This window comes from Podospora pseudopauciseta, chromosome 1 (genome assembly GCF_035222475.1).
Source record: "Podospora pseudopauciseta strain CBS 411.78 chromosome 1, whole genome shotgun sequence".
NCBI classification, from domain to species: domain Eukaryota; kingdom Fungi; phylum Ascomycota; class Sordariomycetes; order Sordariales; family Podosporaceae; genus Podospora; species Podospora pseudopauciseta.
The window spans coordinates 3,556,955-3,572,751 of NC_085892.1; the positions used below are offsets into that span (position 1 = coordinate 3,556,955).

The 15,797-nt window shown below is 53.8% G+C and overlaps 5 protein-coding genes across 5 annotated transcripts; 2 read left to right on the forward strand and 3 right to left on the reverse strand.

The window, feature by feature from the left end:
* Positions 1–589: 589 nt before the first annotated feature.
* QC763_109900 (uncharacterized protein) lies at positions 590–4,542 on the reverse strand. The gene is made up of 2 exons (XM_062907582.1): positions 2,323–4,542; positions 590–2,256 (listed from the first exon to the last, which is right to left on the reverse strand). The coding sequence occupies exons 1-2, from the start codon at positions 4,226–4,228 to the stop codon at positions 1,736–1,738; spliced, it is 2,427 nt and encodes an 808-aa protein (XP_062770542.1). The 5' UTR covers positions 4,229–4,542; the 3' UTR covers positions 590–1,735.
* Positions 4,543–6,659: 2,117 nt separating this feature from the next.
* Positions 6,660–11,769, forward strand: QC763_109920 (uncharacterized protein). The gene is made up of 2 exons (XM_062907584.1): positions 6,660–10,139; positions 10,228–11,769. The coding sequence occupies exons 1-2, from the start codon at positions 9,920–9,922 to the stop codon at positions 11,463–11,465; spliced, it is 1,458 nt and encodes a 485-aa protein (XP_062770543.1). The 5' UTR covers positions 6,660–9,919; the 3' UTR covers positions 11,466–11,769.
* On the reverse strand, positions 6,774–8,541 carry QC763_109910 (uncharacterized protein). The gene is made up of 3 exons (XM_062907583.1): positions 7,813–8,541; positions 7,591–7,745; positions 6,774–7,526 (listed from the first exon to the last, which is right to left on the reverse strand). The coding sequence occupies exons 1-3, from the start codon at positions 7,916–7,918 to the stop codon at positions 7,215–7,217; spliced, it is 573 nt and encodes a 190-aa protein (XP_062770544.1). The 5' UTR covers positions 7,919–8,541; the 3' UTR covers positions 6,774–7,214.
* Positions 11,770–12,016: 247 nt separating the features above from the next.
* Positions 12,017–12,775, reverse strand: QC763_109930 (uncharacterized protein; the record flags this gene model as incomplete). The annotated part of the gene is made up of 1 exon (XM_062907585.1): positions 12,017–12,775. One exon carries the CDS (start codon positions 12,773–12,775, stop codon positions 12,017–12,019), a length of 759 nt encoding a protein of 252 aa, XP_062770545.1.
* Positions 12,776–13,366: 591 nt separating this feature from the next.
* OLA1 (Obg-like ATPase) lies at positions 13,367–15,697 on the forward strand. Its single transcript, XM_062907586.1, has 4 exons — positions 13,367–13,861; positions 13,972–14,043; positions 14,101–14,586; positions 14,786–15,697. The coding sequence occupies exons 1-4, from the start codon at positions 13,787–13,789 to the stop codon at positions 15,335–15,337; spliced, it is 1,185 nt and encodes a 394-aa protein (XP_062770546.1). The 5' UTR covers positions 13,367–13,786; the 3' UTR covers positions 15,338–15,697.
* The last annotated feature ends 100 nt before the right edge of the window (positions 15,698–15,797 follow it).

The following is a 15,797-nucleotide window of genomic DNA, read 5'->3' on the forward strand; positions in this document are numbered from 1 at the left end:
ACAGGACCGGGATCCCTGGCACAACGCACCTCGGGCGCCCCCAATCACGGTCCAGAAGCAGGCAAGAGCGTTTGTTCCTTGCAGCTCAGGTGGTGCACGTCCCCCCCCCCCGATGCTCCCCAATCGCGGCGCCAATGCCGCCCCATTATCTTCTTATCCCCCGTGTACCCTGCGCAGCCGAGATGCAGGTACGGATTGTGTCGCTGCAGAATACTCAATAAAAGGGAACTGATGTAGAAAGAACAAGGAGAAGCCTTCCCATCACCTATTGGCTTTTCCCTGAACTCAGGGGACATCCCGTCGAGTAAGGCCAGCAGTTCGTGATGAATCCAGCCAACCAATGAAGCAAACAGGGAATATCAAATCCAAAATCTCCACACGGTGCATTGACGAATGAGACATGAACTCGCGATTGCCTCAAGGCTGGTGCTTCCTTCCTTTCTTCCCAGGTCCTTCCTTCCTAACCGCCGCCAGCCCATCAGCCTGCCACGTCCTGCCCATGATCCCATCCTTTTCTTCGGGCGCTTCGGAACAATTCTTCGTGGGTATTCAAGAGAATGCCGTCAACATCTGCATCTTATACCCCCCGCCCCCCCATCACCAGCGTCACGCTGAATGTGAATCTGCAATTTCGCGTCTGCGGAGCCAAAGACCTTCCCCCTTGGCCCTAAACACAGACCAGATCAGACCCTTCCTTTGCGGGGAAAAAACGGCTGACCACTCAGCCTGCTTGGCCTCATCGATGCACGACATCACCTACCTATGCCGTGCCTTGCATCGCACCATCATGGCGCCGGTGATACTCTGTCAGAGAAGAAATATTTGTCTCCTCTCGTCCCAATGCCGGTTCAAACCTGCGGTGTTCGGTTCAACGGGCGGTAATGCAAAGACTCGGAGAAACAGGCGAGGACGGACACCGATGTGTGTGTGTGCGACAGAATGACAACATCAAGAATTCCACTGCAACTGCAACTGCCAAAGAAAAAAAAAAAAAAAAAAAGGAAAAAAAAGAGGAAAAAAAAGAGAAAACAAAAGAGAGAAAAAAGAGAGAAAAAAGAAAAGAAGAAAAAGAAGAAGAAAAAGAAAAAAAAAAAGAGAAAAAAAAGAGGAAAAAAAGGAAAAAAGAAAAAAAGAAAAAAAGAAAAAACTTTCGGGCCTCTGACAATGGTTTGCCTGGACGGGGACGGACCCAGCCGCTCGGCCACGTTGCTGAAGAGCCTCTGGAGGCGAGGGCGGGTAAACGAGTTTGATCGTCGAAACGTTGTTTTATTTGGATGTGGTTTGGAACTTCCGACCCACACAGCTATCAAAGCTCGGTGTGTACAAGAGCTTGTCACATCCAGATGATTACGGAGTTTTTGTTATTGTCTCTGGTTTTTGTGTCACTGCCACAGAGCCGCAGGTTTGACTCAGAATCGGACGAGAAAACTGATTTCTGCATGCCGGTGTTTGGGGACAGTAGGAAGAAAAGACGACATCAAAACACAAAATGCATAGAGAGCAGGTATGTAAAATCCCAGAGAGTCGCCAAATACCCAGATTCCCATCCATGTATGTATATACCCAATCCTTCTAACCATAACCCAACCCCCTCCAGCCGCTGTGAACGCGAATGTCTCTTATATATGTTTCGTTATCCGTAGAATGCGAAACTCCAAGGCCCAGACAAAGGAAAAGAAAGGTCGTGGTGTAAAGCTCATGAAGTCGTAAGCAGGCATCTCTCTCAGCATCTCAACTAAACATGAAAGCCCAACCCCCTTGCTCGTCTCGCCGCCTCCGCTCCAGTACCTCTCATCCTCGGCCTCGCTCCGGCCATCCCCGGCGCCCATGGAGGAGGAGTTCCCCTCACCAACCCCGGATTTGCCCCCGTCATCATGGGCGGGTCTCTGTCTCCGGGTTCCGGTGCAGGCGCGGGTGGCTCCTCCGGGGCAGCGGGTGCAGGAGCAACTGGTGGTTCAGGCTGCCTGTTACGTCTCTGAAGATGAGGAAAGAGCCACGCTGCTCCAGGCATGCCAGGCACACCCTGTGGAGCAGCACCTGGGATATCGGCAGGAATGACCGGCCGGTGAAAGAACGGACGATGTGGAAGTCGCTGCCCGGTTGGATCTCGAAGGGTGCCATCATCGTTGAAGAGCTCGGCGCCGGGGAGAGGGCCTTCGGTGCAGCCTTCGTTGTGACGGCAGAGGAGAAGACCGGTGCCCTGGGCGTGAAAGTAAGAGGCGGTGCAGACATAGCACCATTCGTGACCGCAGTGGCCTGGGGGAAAAAAAAATACCAGTCAGTTTCTATTATTTTCGTGGCTGAAGAGAGAAGAGAACCTACAGGTTATGTGATTACACCCAGCCGTTTTGTTTACTCTCCTCCCGCATTTGGGGCAATCCTTGGTCATCCCGGCCACTTCCCTTTCCGAGGCTTCCTCCTGTTCTTTTTTATCTTTTTGTCTCCTTCGGTATTGCTTGCATGTTTCCTCGGGATGGGAGACGTTGTGCTTGATACAGTGGCTGCCCTTGCACTTCCTGCAGTTAAAGGTAGGACACGCCTCCTGATCCCCAACCACACAACCATACTCACAGCCCACAGTGACGCACTGGACATACCCCTTCATCTGCTCCAGCGCATCCCTCAGCAACCACCGGTCATACCGCTCAAAAACCTCTCTTGTCGCGTACCGCTTGACATCGTGATGTCCCAGGACAGCTGAGCAGTCCGTGTCTGGACACTTCAGCCTCTTCCACCTCCCCGCCTCCATACTCTCCACCAACCACCGCCCCAAACACTCCTCGCAAAGCGGCGGCTTATGCCCCTTACACCCCCCAGCAACAACCCTAACCGGGAAATCCGTCACCCTCCTCCCCTCAACACAAACATCGCAGATCTCCGTCTCCCTCAACAACCACCCCTCCTCCCCAGCAAAAACTTCTGCTTCTTCCACCCCCCCAAACTCAACCTCGTAAACCCCACCCCAAACCACCCCTTCGGTCTCCCCCACCCTCCTCCCATCAAACCTCACCCTCAACCCCCCCGATCCCAACAACCCCTTCCTCGACAACCGACTCCTCCCCCTCCCCTCAGTGACGTTAACCAACCCCCCCGTCACAAAATTTGCTTTCAAATCCCTCACAGTCCACTTTCCCTCCCCACTCCCCGGATGAACAACATACCTCCTTCCCGCCCTCTCATTCCCCCACCCCTTCAGCCTCACCTCCACCCAACCCTCCCTGTGCCGGACATGAACCGCCAGATACCTCGTCAGCCACCTCTTCCCCAACTCCCGCAACACCCACCCCTCCCCCTGGAGGAACCCGTGAAACATCCCATCGTCGGCGTACAGCCTTATCCTTCTTGGCTCTTTAATCCCAAGGTAACCCGCTATTTGTCTCCTCACCTCCCCCACCGTTGCGCCGTCCTCTTCAATGAGTTTGTTGAGTTCCATCTTTTGGGTGTTGTTGATGCAAATGGAAAACTCCCATTTTGTTGTTGGGGGGGTATTGTTGTCGTTGTCATCCACGAGTCGGTACCAAACCGTCACCCGTGACGACCTGCCACGTGAAGACGGGATTTGGGCGCCGGTGTCTAGTTGTTTTCCCGAGGAGGTGAATAATTTGACCACGGCTTGTTTCTCAGACTTGAGTTCGTCTCGGATGAACCGCTCTACTCGGCCGACTGCCAACCCACCGGAAGAAGACCGGAACTGGAAGGAGAGCTTGAGGAAGGAGGGGTTGGAGTCGAGGAGGGGTTTGAGGTCTAGGGTTAGACGGGTTTTGGCTGGTTTGGTGGAGGTGGAGATTCTTGAGCCGGCTTTGGAGAGGGAGCGTTTCTTTCCTGGGGGGGTGCCGATGTTGCTGGAGGAGGATTTTTTGTGCTTGGGTTTGGGGGGACGGGGGCGGAAGAAGGGGTTGCGGTGGCGGGGGGAGGGCTTTTTGTTGAGGGGGATGTCGTAGACGTGGTCTGTGGAGGGGTTGGGGTTGGGGGGGTATTTATGTTTTGGTTTGGAAGATGGGTGGTGGTTGTGGGAGGATGATGATGGTGGGGGGGAGGGGTCTTGATGGTGGGAGCGGCGAGATCGGTGATGGTGGTGTGAGGAGGAGGAAGGTTGTTGTTGTTGTTGTTGTTGTTGTTGTTGATGATGATGGGGGCGGAAGAAGCGAGATAAAAAGCCGGAGGGGGTTGAGTTGCTTCTGCTTCTGCCGCCGCGGAGCTCGAGGGGAGGGTTTTGCTCTTCGGGCATTTTTGGAGGGTTGGGTGATGAATGAGTGTGAGAGAAGATGTATAAGTGGGAATGAGAGGTGGAGTGGTTGGCAAAAGGTGATGAAAAATGAAGGTAAAAATGATGTGGTTGATGAAAAGTGATTGTTGTGAACAGCCCCTCTTCAGAAGAGCTGCTGTCAAAAGTTGGCGGTGGTGGTGTGAGTGATAATGATAATGATGGTGGTGGTGGTGGCAAGGCTGTGAGTGGCCATCATGAAGAACAGTACCCAGGCAGCCGTGTCATTTCCTAGCAACGAGATGTCAATATTTGTATGGGAGAAACACAAGCTGCATAATCAAGCGTCAAGCCGTCAAGCCACGAGGACGGGGAGGGAGGGGGGACAAGACATACATACAGTATTTGATTTTTCTTCACGAAGATGGATGCCTTACCTTTTGAAAGCCCCAGATTGGGAATTGTTCGGATGGTGGAGAGCAAGGCTCGGTGGCATCCGATCCAATAGACGGTGAACACTGCAGACCACTGCAGCGGTGTCGTTTGTCAGCAGCCAATCAACCGAGAAGGGCTGCAGGAAAGGTGTGTTGTCAAAAGGACCAAGTACCTGGCTAGTCTGTTAGTATGGAGTCTCTCGGCCATCCATCCTCAGAGTGACACACAACACAAGTATCCACATCCACATCAAAGAAGCCGTTCCAGTTGTATAACAATCTACAGCGAAAAAAACAAAAAAACAATCCACAGATACAACACAAAACTCCCCTGGGAACCCCCCCGTCAGCTCGCATCCGATGCCCTCTACCCTTCCGCTGCCACCTCAGCGGTCGTCCCAATCATCGCGCATGTAGTCGGTTTGACCTGGCACCTCGTGGAAATTCCACCACGAAAGACCACTTCCGAGTAGGACCTCGTCTATAGTATCTTTAACCCGCCGCGGGTCGTCTTGGACTTCCCTGGCAGGGTCATCATACTCCCTATCCACAAATATCAGCTACCCCCCCGGCCTCACCGCCGTCACAAACATCCTCCACCAGTTTATGATCCGAGTTGAAAAAGCTTCCTCAAGCCACACGAATCGTAGCCCTGCGGGCCGACGTAGCTCCTCAGACCTGCAATCACCAGCCTCCTCAGCTTCTTTCCCCTCATCGCCTTTGCAATCTTGGCCACAAAATGCATATCGAGGTAACCCCACGTCTCTTCCACATCTTCTACCGGGTCGCTCGGGTGGTTGGTCGGCGCAAACAGGCCTCTCCAGTCCAGATAGACGTCCTCCAGGTTCGGCATGTCGTCCCACTCAATCTTGGACTGATTCGCCTTCTCCTTGGCGATCCACAATGCTAGTTCCCTTATGCGGTTGTTGAAAAGGGTCTTGTGGTCGGGGTTGTCTAGATACCACCTGGAAGCTTTCACATCGTTGAGCCAGTGAAGCCCAAACAAATCCCCTAGTCCCTTCGCGTCCCAGTGCGGATTCATTGTTGATCATCAGCCGCCGGATTCGCCTGTACATGTACGCCCGGTACACCGATTTATCCCAATCCCGATATGTGTCTCCTCCCGGCCACCGGGTCGGCTTGGGGGGATCAGCCTCCTTCTCCTAGACGGCCTCGCCCACCCGTCAAAAGACTGCTCCAACTCCCTCTTGTCCCTCAAATTCGTTGGCCTCACCCACTCCACCGCCGCCGCATCCCTCCCCTCCCCAAACGGCACCACCAACCTCGGATCCTCCGCAAACAACAACCCCATTATATGATCCCCCCCTCCCCATGATCCCACCCCGCCCTCAGCAACCTCCCCGACCCCCTAGCCACAGGACAATCCTTCTCCCCGTCGTACTTGTCACGCTCATAGTCAGTCGCCACCCTCCTCATCTCAGTATGCTCCGGCACAACGTAAACATCCACCCTCTTCACCCTCAACTGCTCCTGCACCACCCGATCCTCCCCCAGCGAGCAAATCTCAAACCCGGGCGCGGAGGCGATCAAGCAGGCACTTTTCCATCTTCATCGTCTCGTTCGCAATCTGAAAACTCAACTCGGGCGGCAGCGTCCGTCTCATCCCGTCAAGGCCGGTTTGGTCGAGGACCTTGTCATGGTAATAAGCCTGCGCGGGGTCGCGCGCGGGGAGGAGGGGCGGCCGCCAGGGTCGGTATATTCTAAACATGCGGCCATCCCTGGGATCCAAGCCTAGGGTCACGTTTGGGTCGAGCGGTTGCTCGCGAGGTAGAGAACGTACCCGAACAAGTACCGATCGTTGCAATCTATGACGGGAAACGACATGGCGTAAGTAAGGAGAACTCGCGTATAAAATGTCGATAAATGATATCGGTGTGGAATTCCTTTCCAAGCAATAAAACAAAATTGAGTCTGGGATGGTGGTGGTGAACGGCAAGCGTTCCCAGGCTTCCTGAGGGTTGTGGAAAATGGGCGGTTGTAGGCTGATATGTAATCCCCCTTTCCGGTCATCAATGGCAACAAAGATCACCCCCCCCCTTTTCATAGACCAGTCTCTTGTCAAAATCTCTCTACCCACAACCCACCAACAAAGCCCGCCTCTACTTTCACATCCCAATTCGGTCGACTACTCCTTTGAACCATGGTGCACACATCGACAACAACATGGGTCCAGACAATCGCGCTTTGCCCGCGGGGCCTAAAAATCAAATGGATATATTTCTCCCTTTCATGTGCTCTCTCTCTCTCTCTCTCTCTCTCTCTCTCTCTCTCTCTCTGGTTACATATCATCAGCCGGATCATTCGTATTCTTCTCATGCAACATTAAGGTCCCTATAGGCCGGCTGATGCAAAATCAAAACAAAGCCTTTCTTCTGTCCAGAGGAAGAGAAAATCAATACAAGAACCACAAAAGATTCCACGATCGACCGCCGCCACACTCTTGACGCATAGACCAAGGGTATTGACTCTCATTACGCGGTATTATTCACCACCATAAGCTGCCGCTCAGCACTACCCGTCTCCTCACCACCGTGTAGCCCGTATTACTACTACGCTCAAAGAAGAGCAGCAGCAAAAACACCGGCAGCAACGGCAGCAATGCCGTTTCCAAAGTTGGTAGGAGCGGCAGCCTGAGAAGTCGACGTGCCGGGAGGGTTGGTCTGAGCGGCGCCCTGGGTGTTGGTAGGAGAAGTGGTGCTAGCCTCGTCCTCGTCCTCGTCGTTGCTGCCGCTGCCACTGGGGGTGGCGTCATTGGGGTCGAGGGTACCGCAGTGGTCCCTGATGTCGGTGGTGCACTTCCTCAGCTCGGAAGCGCTCCCACCTTGTCTCTCGGCGGTGCACTGGCTGAAGGCTTCCTCGCAGATGAACTGGGACAGGTTGGTCAGCGGCTAGTCAAGCGGGGCTCGTCCTGTCAAAGCAAAAAAGACTCACAGTAGGGAGGGTGTTGGCGTAGTAGTCAAGACCAGGAGTGGTGCCATTGGAGCAAAGGCATTCGTAAGTCAGGTCAGAAGGTTCGCAGTCGTTCTTTTGGAGGGAGCCGAAGCAGAGTAGGCCGCAGGAGTTGAACTGGGCAGTGCACCATCCGGCTGTGGCAGACGGTCAGTTTCATTTCTACTCGGTATGCAACAGTGGTTCAGGTTCAGTACGACATACATCTTGTGGAGGCCTCGACCTTGGTGATGTCGATGGTGAAGTTTTGGTTCTGGGAAACAACAACAGTGACCGCGGAGAGGGCGGCGAGGAGGATGGATTGACGCATGGCGAAGGTTGGACTTGTTTTTGGTTTGGTTTGTGTTGTTGTGACGGAGAGGGGGAGAGAGAAGAGAGAGGAAGCTTTCCACAAAATCGAGCGAGATGGATGCGGCGGGCGTCGCAAAGATAAGGCACGATCAAGGATGGATCCGGAGGTCGGTGGCAGGGGTACCCGTGGGAGGTGGAAAATGTGCCGTAATGCCACGAGCGCGGGGTTCCTAGTTCCTGTTGTGATGGAGTATCCGTTGTGGTATGGGGATAGCTTAATGGACTACCTGGTAATAAAGTGGAAGAGTGAAGAGAAGAGCACGAGAGAGAGAGAGAGAGCAAGATCGGGAGGAAACAGGCGCCATTTTGAGCAAGGGACGAAACATAGTGTTTGATTGCCCTGTGTTTTGGAGCTCGGCGCTGGAGTCGCCGGGAAGCAACCCTTTGGGGAAAATCAGAGGCGGGAAGGTGCCAGAGCTTCACGATGGCCGTGGGAAAATTGTGGCTGGTGAGCTCTTGATTGGCCGATCCGGTGTGGAAGCGGCAGGGAAAAGCCGATTTTGGTGCTTGGCGCTACTGCAGACAGCTCACTGCGCTGACCGTTCCCGTCGTTCCTGGCGCTGGTTGTCCTGGAGCCTGCCAGCTAGCTCTCTGGCCTGGCACCCACTGACACCTTGAACAGTCATCACAGCTAAGGTAGAGAGACGATCCGGGGAGACGTGCATTGGTTTTGTTGTGCATGTGCCACTCAGTGTTTATCGCCGCATTGCATCCAGGTCTCTTCTTTGCACGACATGACATGCTGTACACTACGGAGTATAGCATCTAAAAATTCTCCAAAATGCCGAGAGGACGCTTTCTTGAAGAATGTGCTGAGACCAAAACGCCGGCGGGCCAGCGCAAATTGAGCTCTCAGCCCGCAATGCCGAATGACGCAGGCTCACAGGAACTCGCGGGCTCTCCCGCCGGGGGGCGTGGATCAATTGGGTAGGTTGTGTGGTAGAAGGTACCTTGTAACAGACCTTTCAAGATTCATCACCATTTCCCTGTTTATCGTCTGTTCTTTTTGTTTGTTTCCCCTTCGCTTGAGCGCTTGCATAAAGACACAGAGGGTAACCATCCCTCCCAATCAACATGAGATGAACTTCTGACCTTGCGTCTTCCTGGAAGTCTCGGATATTGAAGCTCCAAATTCTTCTCCAGCACAGCGGAGCGGCATGGAGAAGCCCAAGAACCCAAGACCCGACCGATCACGCGCGATAAGCATTGAAGACGCTAAAATGGCCCCGCCCTCCACTTTCCTGCTCAGGAACACATGGGCCTTTTCGGCCAATCACAGCCGCGAATTGGAACAATGGTCGCTCCAGCATGTCTCTCCACGTCACAATTTCCGTGCGGTGTCAAAGAGAATCAGAGCCACATCTTCAACAAAGAGACGGTGTGGCTAGCCGTTGCTTGGGATATCAACATTCAACACCAACCTCCCGGTTCATGATGCATTCTGTCTGTCTGTCTGTTGCGGCCCAACGGATTATCCATACAGCATGTTTGTTGACTCGCTGTTACTACGGTCCGCTGTAACCATCCTCCTGCTGCCTTCGCATCGGACAACCTGCTCCTCTAAAGGTCGGCTTACATAATGCCACAGAAATATGCCAACCCTTATTGGCCGCAGACGCAACGTTCCAGCGACGAGACCTAGGACATGATGAGATGACACAGATCATGATTGGTTTCTCAAAGTTCCCTGAAGAGATCAGGTTTTGCTTGTGGGTATTCTCAAAAGATTGTACATGTTGGAATATTATAGCTCATAGCCTTCTTTGACAATATGTCGTCGGCGATACCGCCTTGCCGAACAAATTCAATCCGAGCTCGGGAGCAGGGAGCCGATCCTTTGCGGTGATGTCCAACGTGCATTTCAGCCCTGGTACCCCTCTGATCCTCATAAGCCTCCGAAATTTCTGCCCATTTCGCTGTTGTGAAACTCTCCACCACACTCTCCAAACCATCTTTCACGATGTTGATATTGGCTCTGGTCGTCTTTGGCGTTTTCTGGCTTTACCGGTTCAACTCGGCCTTGAGATCAACCCCTGAGGAAGCCCGCAAATTCTCACCCAAGCGCTGGACAAAAGAGCAGGTGAAGGATGCCTATGAAAATGTCAAGAAAAACCCCGTCAACTTTCTCAAACATGTGCCCCCCGCTCAAGAGAGAAGATACATAATCGTCGGCGGCTCGGGTAAGTTCACCAAAAAAAAAAAAAAAAAAAAAAAAAAAAAAAAAAAAACCTCAAATTATCGCACACAAAGGCTAACAGTCTAACCCAGGCCTTGTGGGTGGTGACATCGTCCTCCAGCTCCTCGAGCGAGGCCAATCCCCCTCCAGCATCCGCATCCTCGACTTCGCCCCCATCACCAGAGACGACATGCTCCCCAAGACCTCCGCCTGCGACTTTGTCCAAACAGACATCACCTCCATCCCCTCCGTTGAAGCCGCCTTCTCCAAACCCTGGCCTCCCTCCGTCTCCCACCTCCCCCTCACGGTCTTCCACACCGCAGCCGTGATCCGCCCCCAAGAACGTCACCCCCTCCTCTACTCCCGCGTCAGCCGCGTCAACCGCGACGGCGCCATCATCGTCCTCAACACAGCCAAAAAGCAGCACCACAACTGCGACATCTTCATCGCCACCTCTTCAGGTTCAGTCAGCATAACCCCCACCCGCTTCATCCCAACCTGGCCCTGGCAGTCCCATCCCGCCGGCTACTTCCAGCTCTGCAACGAATCCGACTTTGACCTCCCCCTCCGCCCCCACTCCCACTTCTTCGCCAACTACGCCCGCTCCAAAGCCGAAGCCGAGAGGGCAATCTGCTCCGCCAACACAGCCAACTTCCGAACCGGCTGCCTCCGCCCGGGAAACGCAATCTACGGCCAAAAGACCGACCCCTTGGTTGGGAACATCCTCCGGGAGGGGGAGTACATCGCCTTTACTCCACAGGTGATCCAGTCATTTGTCTACTCCCGCAACGTCTCGTTGGCGCACCTCCAGTTCGAAGCCGCGCTCCTGCCATCCCCCTCTGGTACCGCCCCCCCGGCGTGTGCAGGGAGACCGTTCGTCATAACAGACGCCGGACCACCCATCACCTTCCGTGACATGGCCCTAGCATGTGAGACGCTCTCCGATGCCAAGTTCGCTTACTCTGAGGCTTCGCCCCTCATCATCCACGCTATCGCTCACGTTATGGAATTCTGGTCGTTGCTCTTGGCAAGAGCCCCGTTTTTGACGAGGTGGTTTGGGTGGAAAGAGGCAAAGGGGCCGATCAGTATGCTCCAGCCTGCGGTGTTGAATGTGGGGATTCACTCCGTGGTGGATGACAGCAAGGCCAGGAGGAGGGTGGAGGAGGGGGGGATAGGGTACACGCCTGTGGCGAGCACACTGGAGGGGATCTCGATGCAGATTTCGGAGTTTAATGAGGATGTGAGGGCGGGGAGGATCAAGGGGGTGGGGTTGAGGGAGGGAAAAAAGATGGCAATGGTTGCTGAGGAGGCGGGGGCTCTTGCTTCGTAAAGGGGGGGGTTGTGAGGAGGTGGTTGATATATATATATATCGGAGTGACAACTTGGTCGGGTTGCCAATGCCGTAAGTTTTTGGCAACGAGGTAGGTAGGGAGGGTGAAACAGACAGTCGAACAAAAACTTGGCCAACGTCACCCGGTTGGAGAAAAAAGTATAAAAGGTGAACAGCCTTACAGAGATTAACTGTGTCATATCCAATCTTGCCCTCTCTGTCTGTCTCGCGTGGGAAGCGTAGCACACACAGTCTCCCGACGCCACACCTCTGTTCAACTCGAACCCAACCATAGAAACAGACGACGAAAAGAAATAAAATGTAATTCAATCCAACTGAGCGCGCCATCCCATCCAAAATGGTGCCTGGTTAATATGTCCCGTGGTATCAAAATAAAATGACCCCCTAAACGCCCATCCTTCCATCCAAAGTAACGCCAGAAACAATGCTAAACAATAACTCAACGCAAAACTCAGCGCAAAAATCCAGAAATCAACAATACGCCTCGGTAGTTTCAGAACCCCCAAGACCCTAGACTGCGCAACCCAAACTCAAGAAGTAGGAGCCCTCTCCGCCCTAGGCAAAACCCTCCCCTCCTCATCCCTCGCCTTCCCCTTCCCCTTGGTAACCGTAATCCCATGTTCCTCCTCCTCCCTCCTCCCCTCCTGCCCAACCAACCTAGGCACCTCATCACTCCCCCTCAGCATCCTACTCCCCTCTCCATAGTACTCATCCCCACTCTCCTCCCCCTCCAACAAACCCCCCCCACCACCACCTCTATTATGCGTCTCAAAATCCGGCGCCTCAATCCACTCCCTCGGCACAACACAAGGCAGCGCAACCCCAATATTCGCCGCCCTGTTCAACCACCCCGGCCCCGGCCTCCCCGTCAACTTCTCGCACAGATAACTCGTGAAATGGTTACAATTCTTGGTCAGCAAATTATACGACGTGCCCAAAAACTCCTCCGACGCCCTCCGGATGATGGAGTCAATCTCGGCTTCGGTGGCCAGGGTGAAACCGTGGAGGATCTCGGTGCGAAAGGTTCCCCCGGGGGGCAGGGTGAGGGGTTTGGTCCAGTAGACGCCTGTGAGGCCGGGGCGGTCGTGACCGCCGTAGGCGTATTCTTTGTTGTTGAGGACGACGCCTGAGTGGAGGAGGGAGGTTCCCAGGGCCCAGAGGGTGTTGGAGAGTTTTCCCGGGGGTAAGAGGTCGTAGACATGGATAGTGATTTCGGTTTTTTGGAGGGAGAGGGTGGAGCGGTGGGAGGGGCGGGAGGGGCGGGCTGGGGGGCGGGTTGAGGGTGGCATTTTCTTGGTGGTTTTGATGATAGTGACTGTGATGGATGGATGGGTTGATGGTTCAAGAGGTATTAGGTTTGAAAAGCGAGCAAGATTTGGGTGGTGGAGGTCAATAATGTGGCTGCGCAAGTGTAGGTCCGGATAGCTGCGATAGGCAACACTAGGTTGGTGAGGAATGGCAGAACAAAGAGCTGCTGCGCAAACTGATTTCTGATAGCGAGGATGCCGCGACTAGGATCGGGGTTGTGAGGGGTGCATTCCGCAGGTGTTTGTGGGTTTGTGATGATGAAGATGGAGATAGTTTCGGTCTAATCGTAGTCAAGACACACAAGGCAATTGTGCTGTGCGAAGAGTGATGCATCAGAAACACTTTCCAGGTGACTGCCCGCTGCTGCAGATGATGGATGGATGTCTTTCGCATCCGGCGGGCGCGGGCAGCTTATCCTTCCAGAAGACCCCACTCTGACGCTCGCGACTCGGCTAGCCCCACCCCGTCAGAGCCGGAACGCACAGTCAGGTCCCGAGGTGGCCCAAGCGCTCTCGAAAAGCTCCCCAGGTCGGCCAATCGATTCTCCAGAGCCAGACTAACCCCACTGAGATGGATCATTTTCATTGAAATTTCTGCGCTGTGGTGCCCTGATCGTTGCTGGTGCTTTTAAAACTCCAAAAACCTTCAAGAAATTGAAGAAAAAAAGAAAACCGGCGACCAGAATATCAAGCGATCGCTGGGAAGCCCAACAAACCAAAACAAAAACTTGCCTTGAGCACAGCCTTGTCGTTCACTCTTTCAGGGCTCCTTTTATATCCAAAGCCTCAACTACGCGCGGCTCGTGGCACTCTTGGGTGGCCCACGAGCAAGTCACAACGGCGTCCCTTATTGGCAGTTCATTCTTCTCTTCTCCATTACCCCTCCTTCGACCCCTCGCAGCTAGCTCTGCATTTTTCAAAAAGCCAGTGCTTGATTGCACTTTCATCTACCTTTCTACTCGTCAGTACAGCAAAAAAAGAGGTCCAGCCAGAATGCCCCCAAAAAAGGCCGTCGAGGAGAAGAAGGTCCTCTTGGGCCGTCCTGGTAACAACCTGAAGAGTGGTATTGTGGGTTCTTTTTTTCCCTTTTTTTCCCTCCTTCCCTCCTTCTCCCCACTCCCTCCCTCCCTAAGCTCATATAGATAGTTCTTGCTAACCTTTTCTCTCCCTTCTATCAGGTCGGGTTGGCGAACGTCGGCAAGTCCACGCTCTTCCAGGCCATCACCAAGTGTAACCTGGGTAACCCCGCAGTACGCATCGAACGGATTCGATCCTGAAGGGACTGGCGATGCTGATACAAGCCGCAGAACTTCCCCTATGCTACGATTGACCCAGAGGAGGCCCGCGTCATCGTCCCTGATGAGCGCTATGACTGGCTTTGCGAGAAGTACAAGCCTAAGTCGCGCGTCCCTGCCAACCTCACAGTCTACGACATCGCTGGTTTGACCCGTGGTGCCTCAACAGGAGCCGGTCTCGGCAACGCCTTCTTGTCGCACATTCGCGCCGTCGATGCCATCTTCCAGGTCGTTCGTTGCTTCGATGATGCCGAGATTATCCACGTCGAGGGTGATGTCAACCCAACACGTGATCTCGATATCATCAGCGAGGAGCTGAGACTCAAGGACATTGAGTTCGTTGAGAAGGCCCTCGAGAACCAGAAGAAGAAGACCCGCCAGGGTGGTCAGAGTCTTCAGATGAAGCAGTGGAAGGAGGAGGAGGCCACGATCGAGAAGATCTTGGCCCACCTCAGGGACGGCAAGGAGGTCCGCAAGGGCACCTGGGGTCCCAAGGAGGTATGTGCTTGCTTTTTGTTTTTGATCCATTCCTTCCCGTGGTTCCATGATGATAAAGGGTCCGTGACCCGAACTTTAAACCCAGCTCGTCGAATGTCTTTTTGGCATACTGAGAGTAACTTTAAATCTGAACGATATCACACATTCCAACTTGACACATGATCTTCTTTGGGGAAGTTGATGCTAATAGAGTCAACAGATTGAGGTCATCAATCCTCTGTTTCTCCTGACGGCCAAGCCTGTCGTGTACCTTGTCAACCTTTCCGAGAAGGACTACATCCGCAAGAAGAACAAGTATCTTCCCGGTGTTGCCAAGTGGATCCAGGACAACGCTCCTGGTGATCCCATCATCCCCATCTCCGTCGCTTTCGAGGAGCGCCTGACCCGCTTCGAGACTGACGAGGAGGTTGCTGAGGAGGAGAAGAAGGTCGGCGCCCAGTCGGCTCTTCCCAAGCTCATTGTCACCATGCGCAAGGCCCTCGATCTCGGCAGCTTCTTCACTGTCGGCCCCGATGAGGTTCGCCAGTGGACTCTCCGCAACGGCACCAAGGCGCCCCAGGCGGCTGGTGTTATCCACACTGACTTTGAGAAGACCTTCATCCAGGCCATCGTCTTCAAGTACGCCGACCTCAAGGAGCTCGGTGACGAAGCCGAGGTCAGATCCAAGGGGAAGATCATGACCAAGGGCAAGGACTACATCGTCGAGGACGGTGATATCCTGCACTTCAAGGCCGGTGCCGCCAAGAGCTAAGCTCTAAGCTCACATTAAAATTAATGATATGAAGTTTATGAGAAATGAGTAAGCAGCCTGTGGTGTAAAATACTTGGGCATCATGTCACTGAAGCTCAGGCAAGATCCTGAGAGGAGCGAGTCTGAAAAGAGGCTACATGCGTGAGCTGAGAGCTGCCATTCAGTGTCGCCTGTATCATTTCATTGTGTGGTAAGAATTGGGGGAACACAGCCTTGCTGCCTTGAAAACAAATGCGCAGAGCATAGAAGAGCAGAATAAAAAAAACCCAATAAAAAAGTGTGAAATGATCTTCTTGACTTCTTCAGCATGACTGACCGAGTGTTGATATGTGACCCCCACTTGAGTGTTTGCTTGCCGGGAGATCGCTGGAGTGGCCACAAGGGGCGGGAGCTGTCGCTGCGGTTGGTGCCACCTGCTGCTTGCTGTACTTAGCGCCAAGCCGTCAGGGATGCCACTGTT

What these genes read in the sequence shown, in the direction of transcription:
- QC763_109900 (XM_062907582.1), bottom strand. Translation starts at nt 4,228, where the DNA reads ATGCCCGAAGAGCAAAACCCTCCCCTCGAGCTCCGCGGCGGCAGAAGC. An exon ending in TGGGTGTAATCACATAACCT is followed by an intron (nt 2,257 to 2,322) that starts GTAGGTTCTCTT and finishes TTTTTCCCCCAG; the next exon opens with GCCACTGCGGTCACGAATGG.
- QC763_109910 (XM_062907583.1), bottom strand. Translation starts at nt 7,918, where the DNA reads ATGCGTCAATCCATCCTCCTCGCCGCCCTCTCCGCGGTCACTGTTGTT. An exon ending in GGTCGAGGCCTCCACAAGAT is followed by an intron (nt 7,746 to 7,812) that starts GTATGTCGTACT and finishes CGTCTGCCACAG; the next exon opens with CCGGATGGTGCACTGCCCAG. An exon ending in ACGCCAACACCCTCCCTACT is followed by an intron (nt 7,527 to 7,590) that starts GTGAGTCTTTTT and finishes AACCTGTCCCAG; the next exon opens with TTCATCTGCGAGGAAGCCTT.
- QC763_109920 (XM_062907584.1), top strand. Translation starts at nt 9,920, where the DNA reads ATGTTGATATTGGCTCTGGTCGTCTTTGGCGTTTTCTGGCTTTACCGG. An exon ending in CATAATCGTCGGCGGCTCGG is followed by an intron (nt 10,140 to 10,227) that starts GTAAGTTCACCA and finishes AGTCTAACCCAG; the next exon opens with GCCTTGTGGGTGGTGACATC.
- OLA1 (XM_062907586.1), top strand. Translation starts at nt 13,787, where the DNA reads ATGCCCCCAAAAAAGGCCGTCGAGGAGAAGAAGGTCCTCTTGGGCCGT. An exon ending in GTAACCTGGGTAACCCCGCA is followed by an intron (nt 14,044 to 14,100) that starts GTACGCATCGAA and finishes TACAAGCCGCAG; the next exon opens with AACTTCCCCTATGCTACGAT. An exon ending in GCACCTGGGGTCCCAAGGAG is followed by an intron (nt 14,587 to 14,785) that starts GTATGTGCTTGC and finishes TAGAGTCAACAG; the next exon opens with ATTGAGGTCATCAATCCTCT.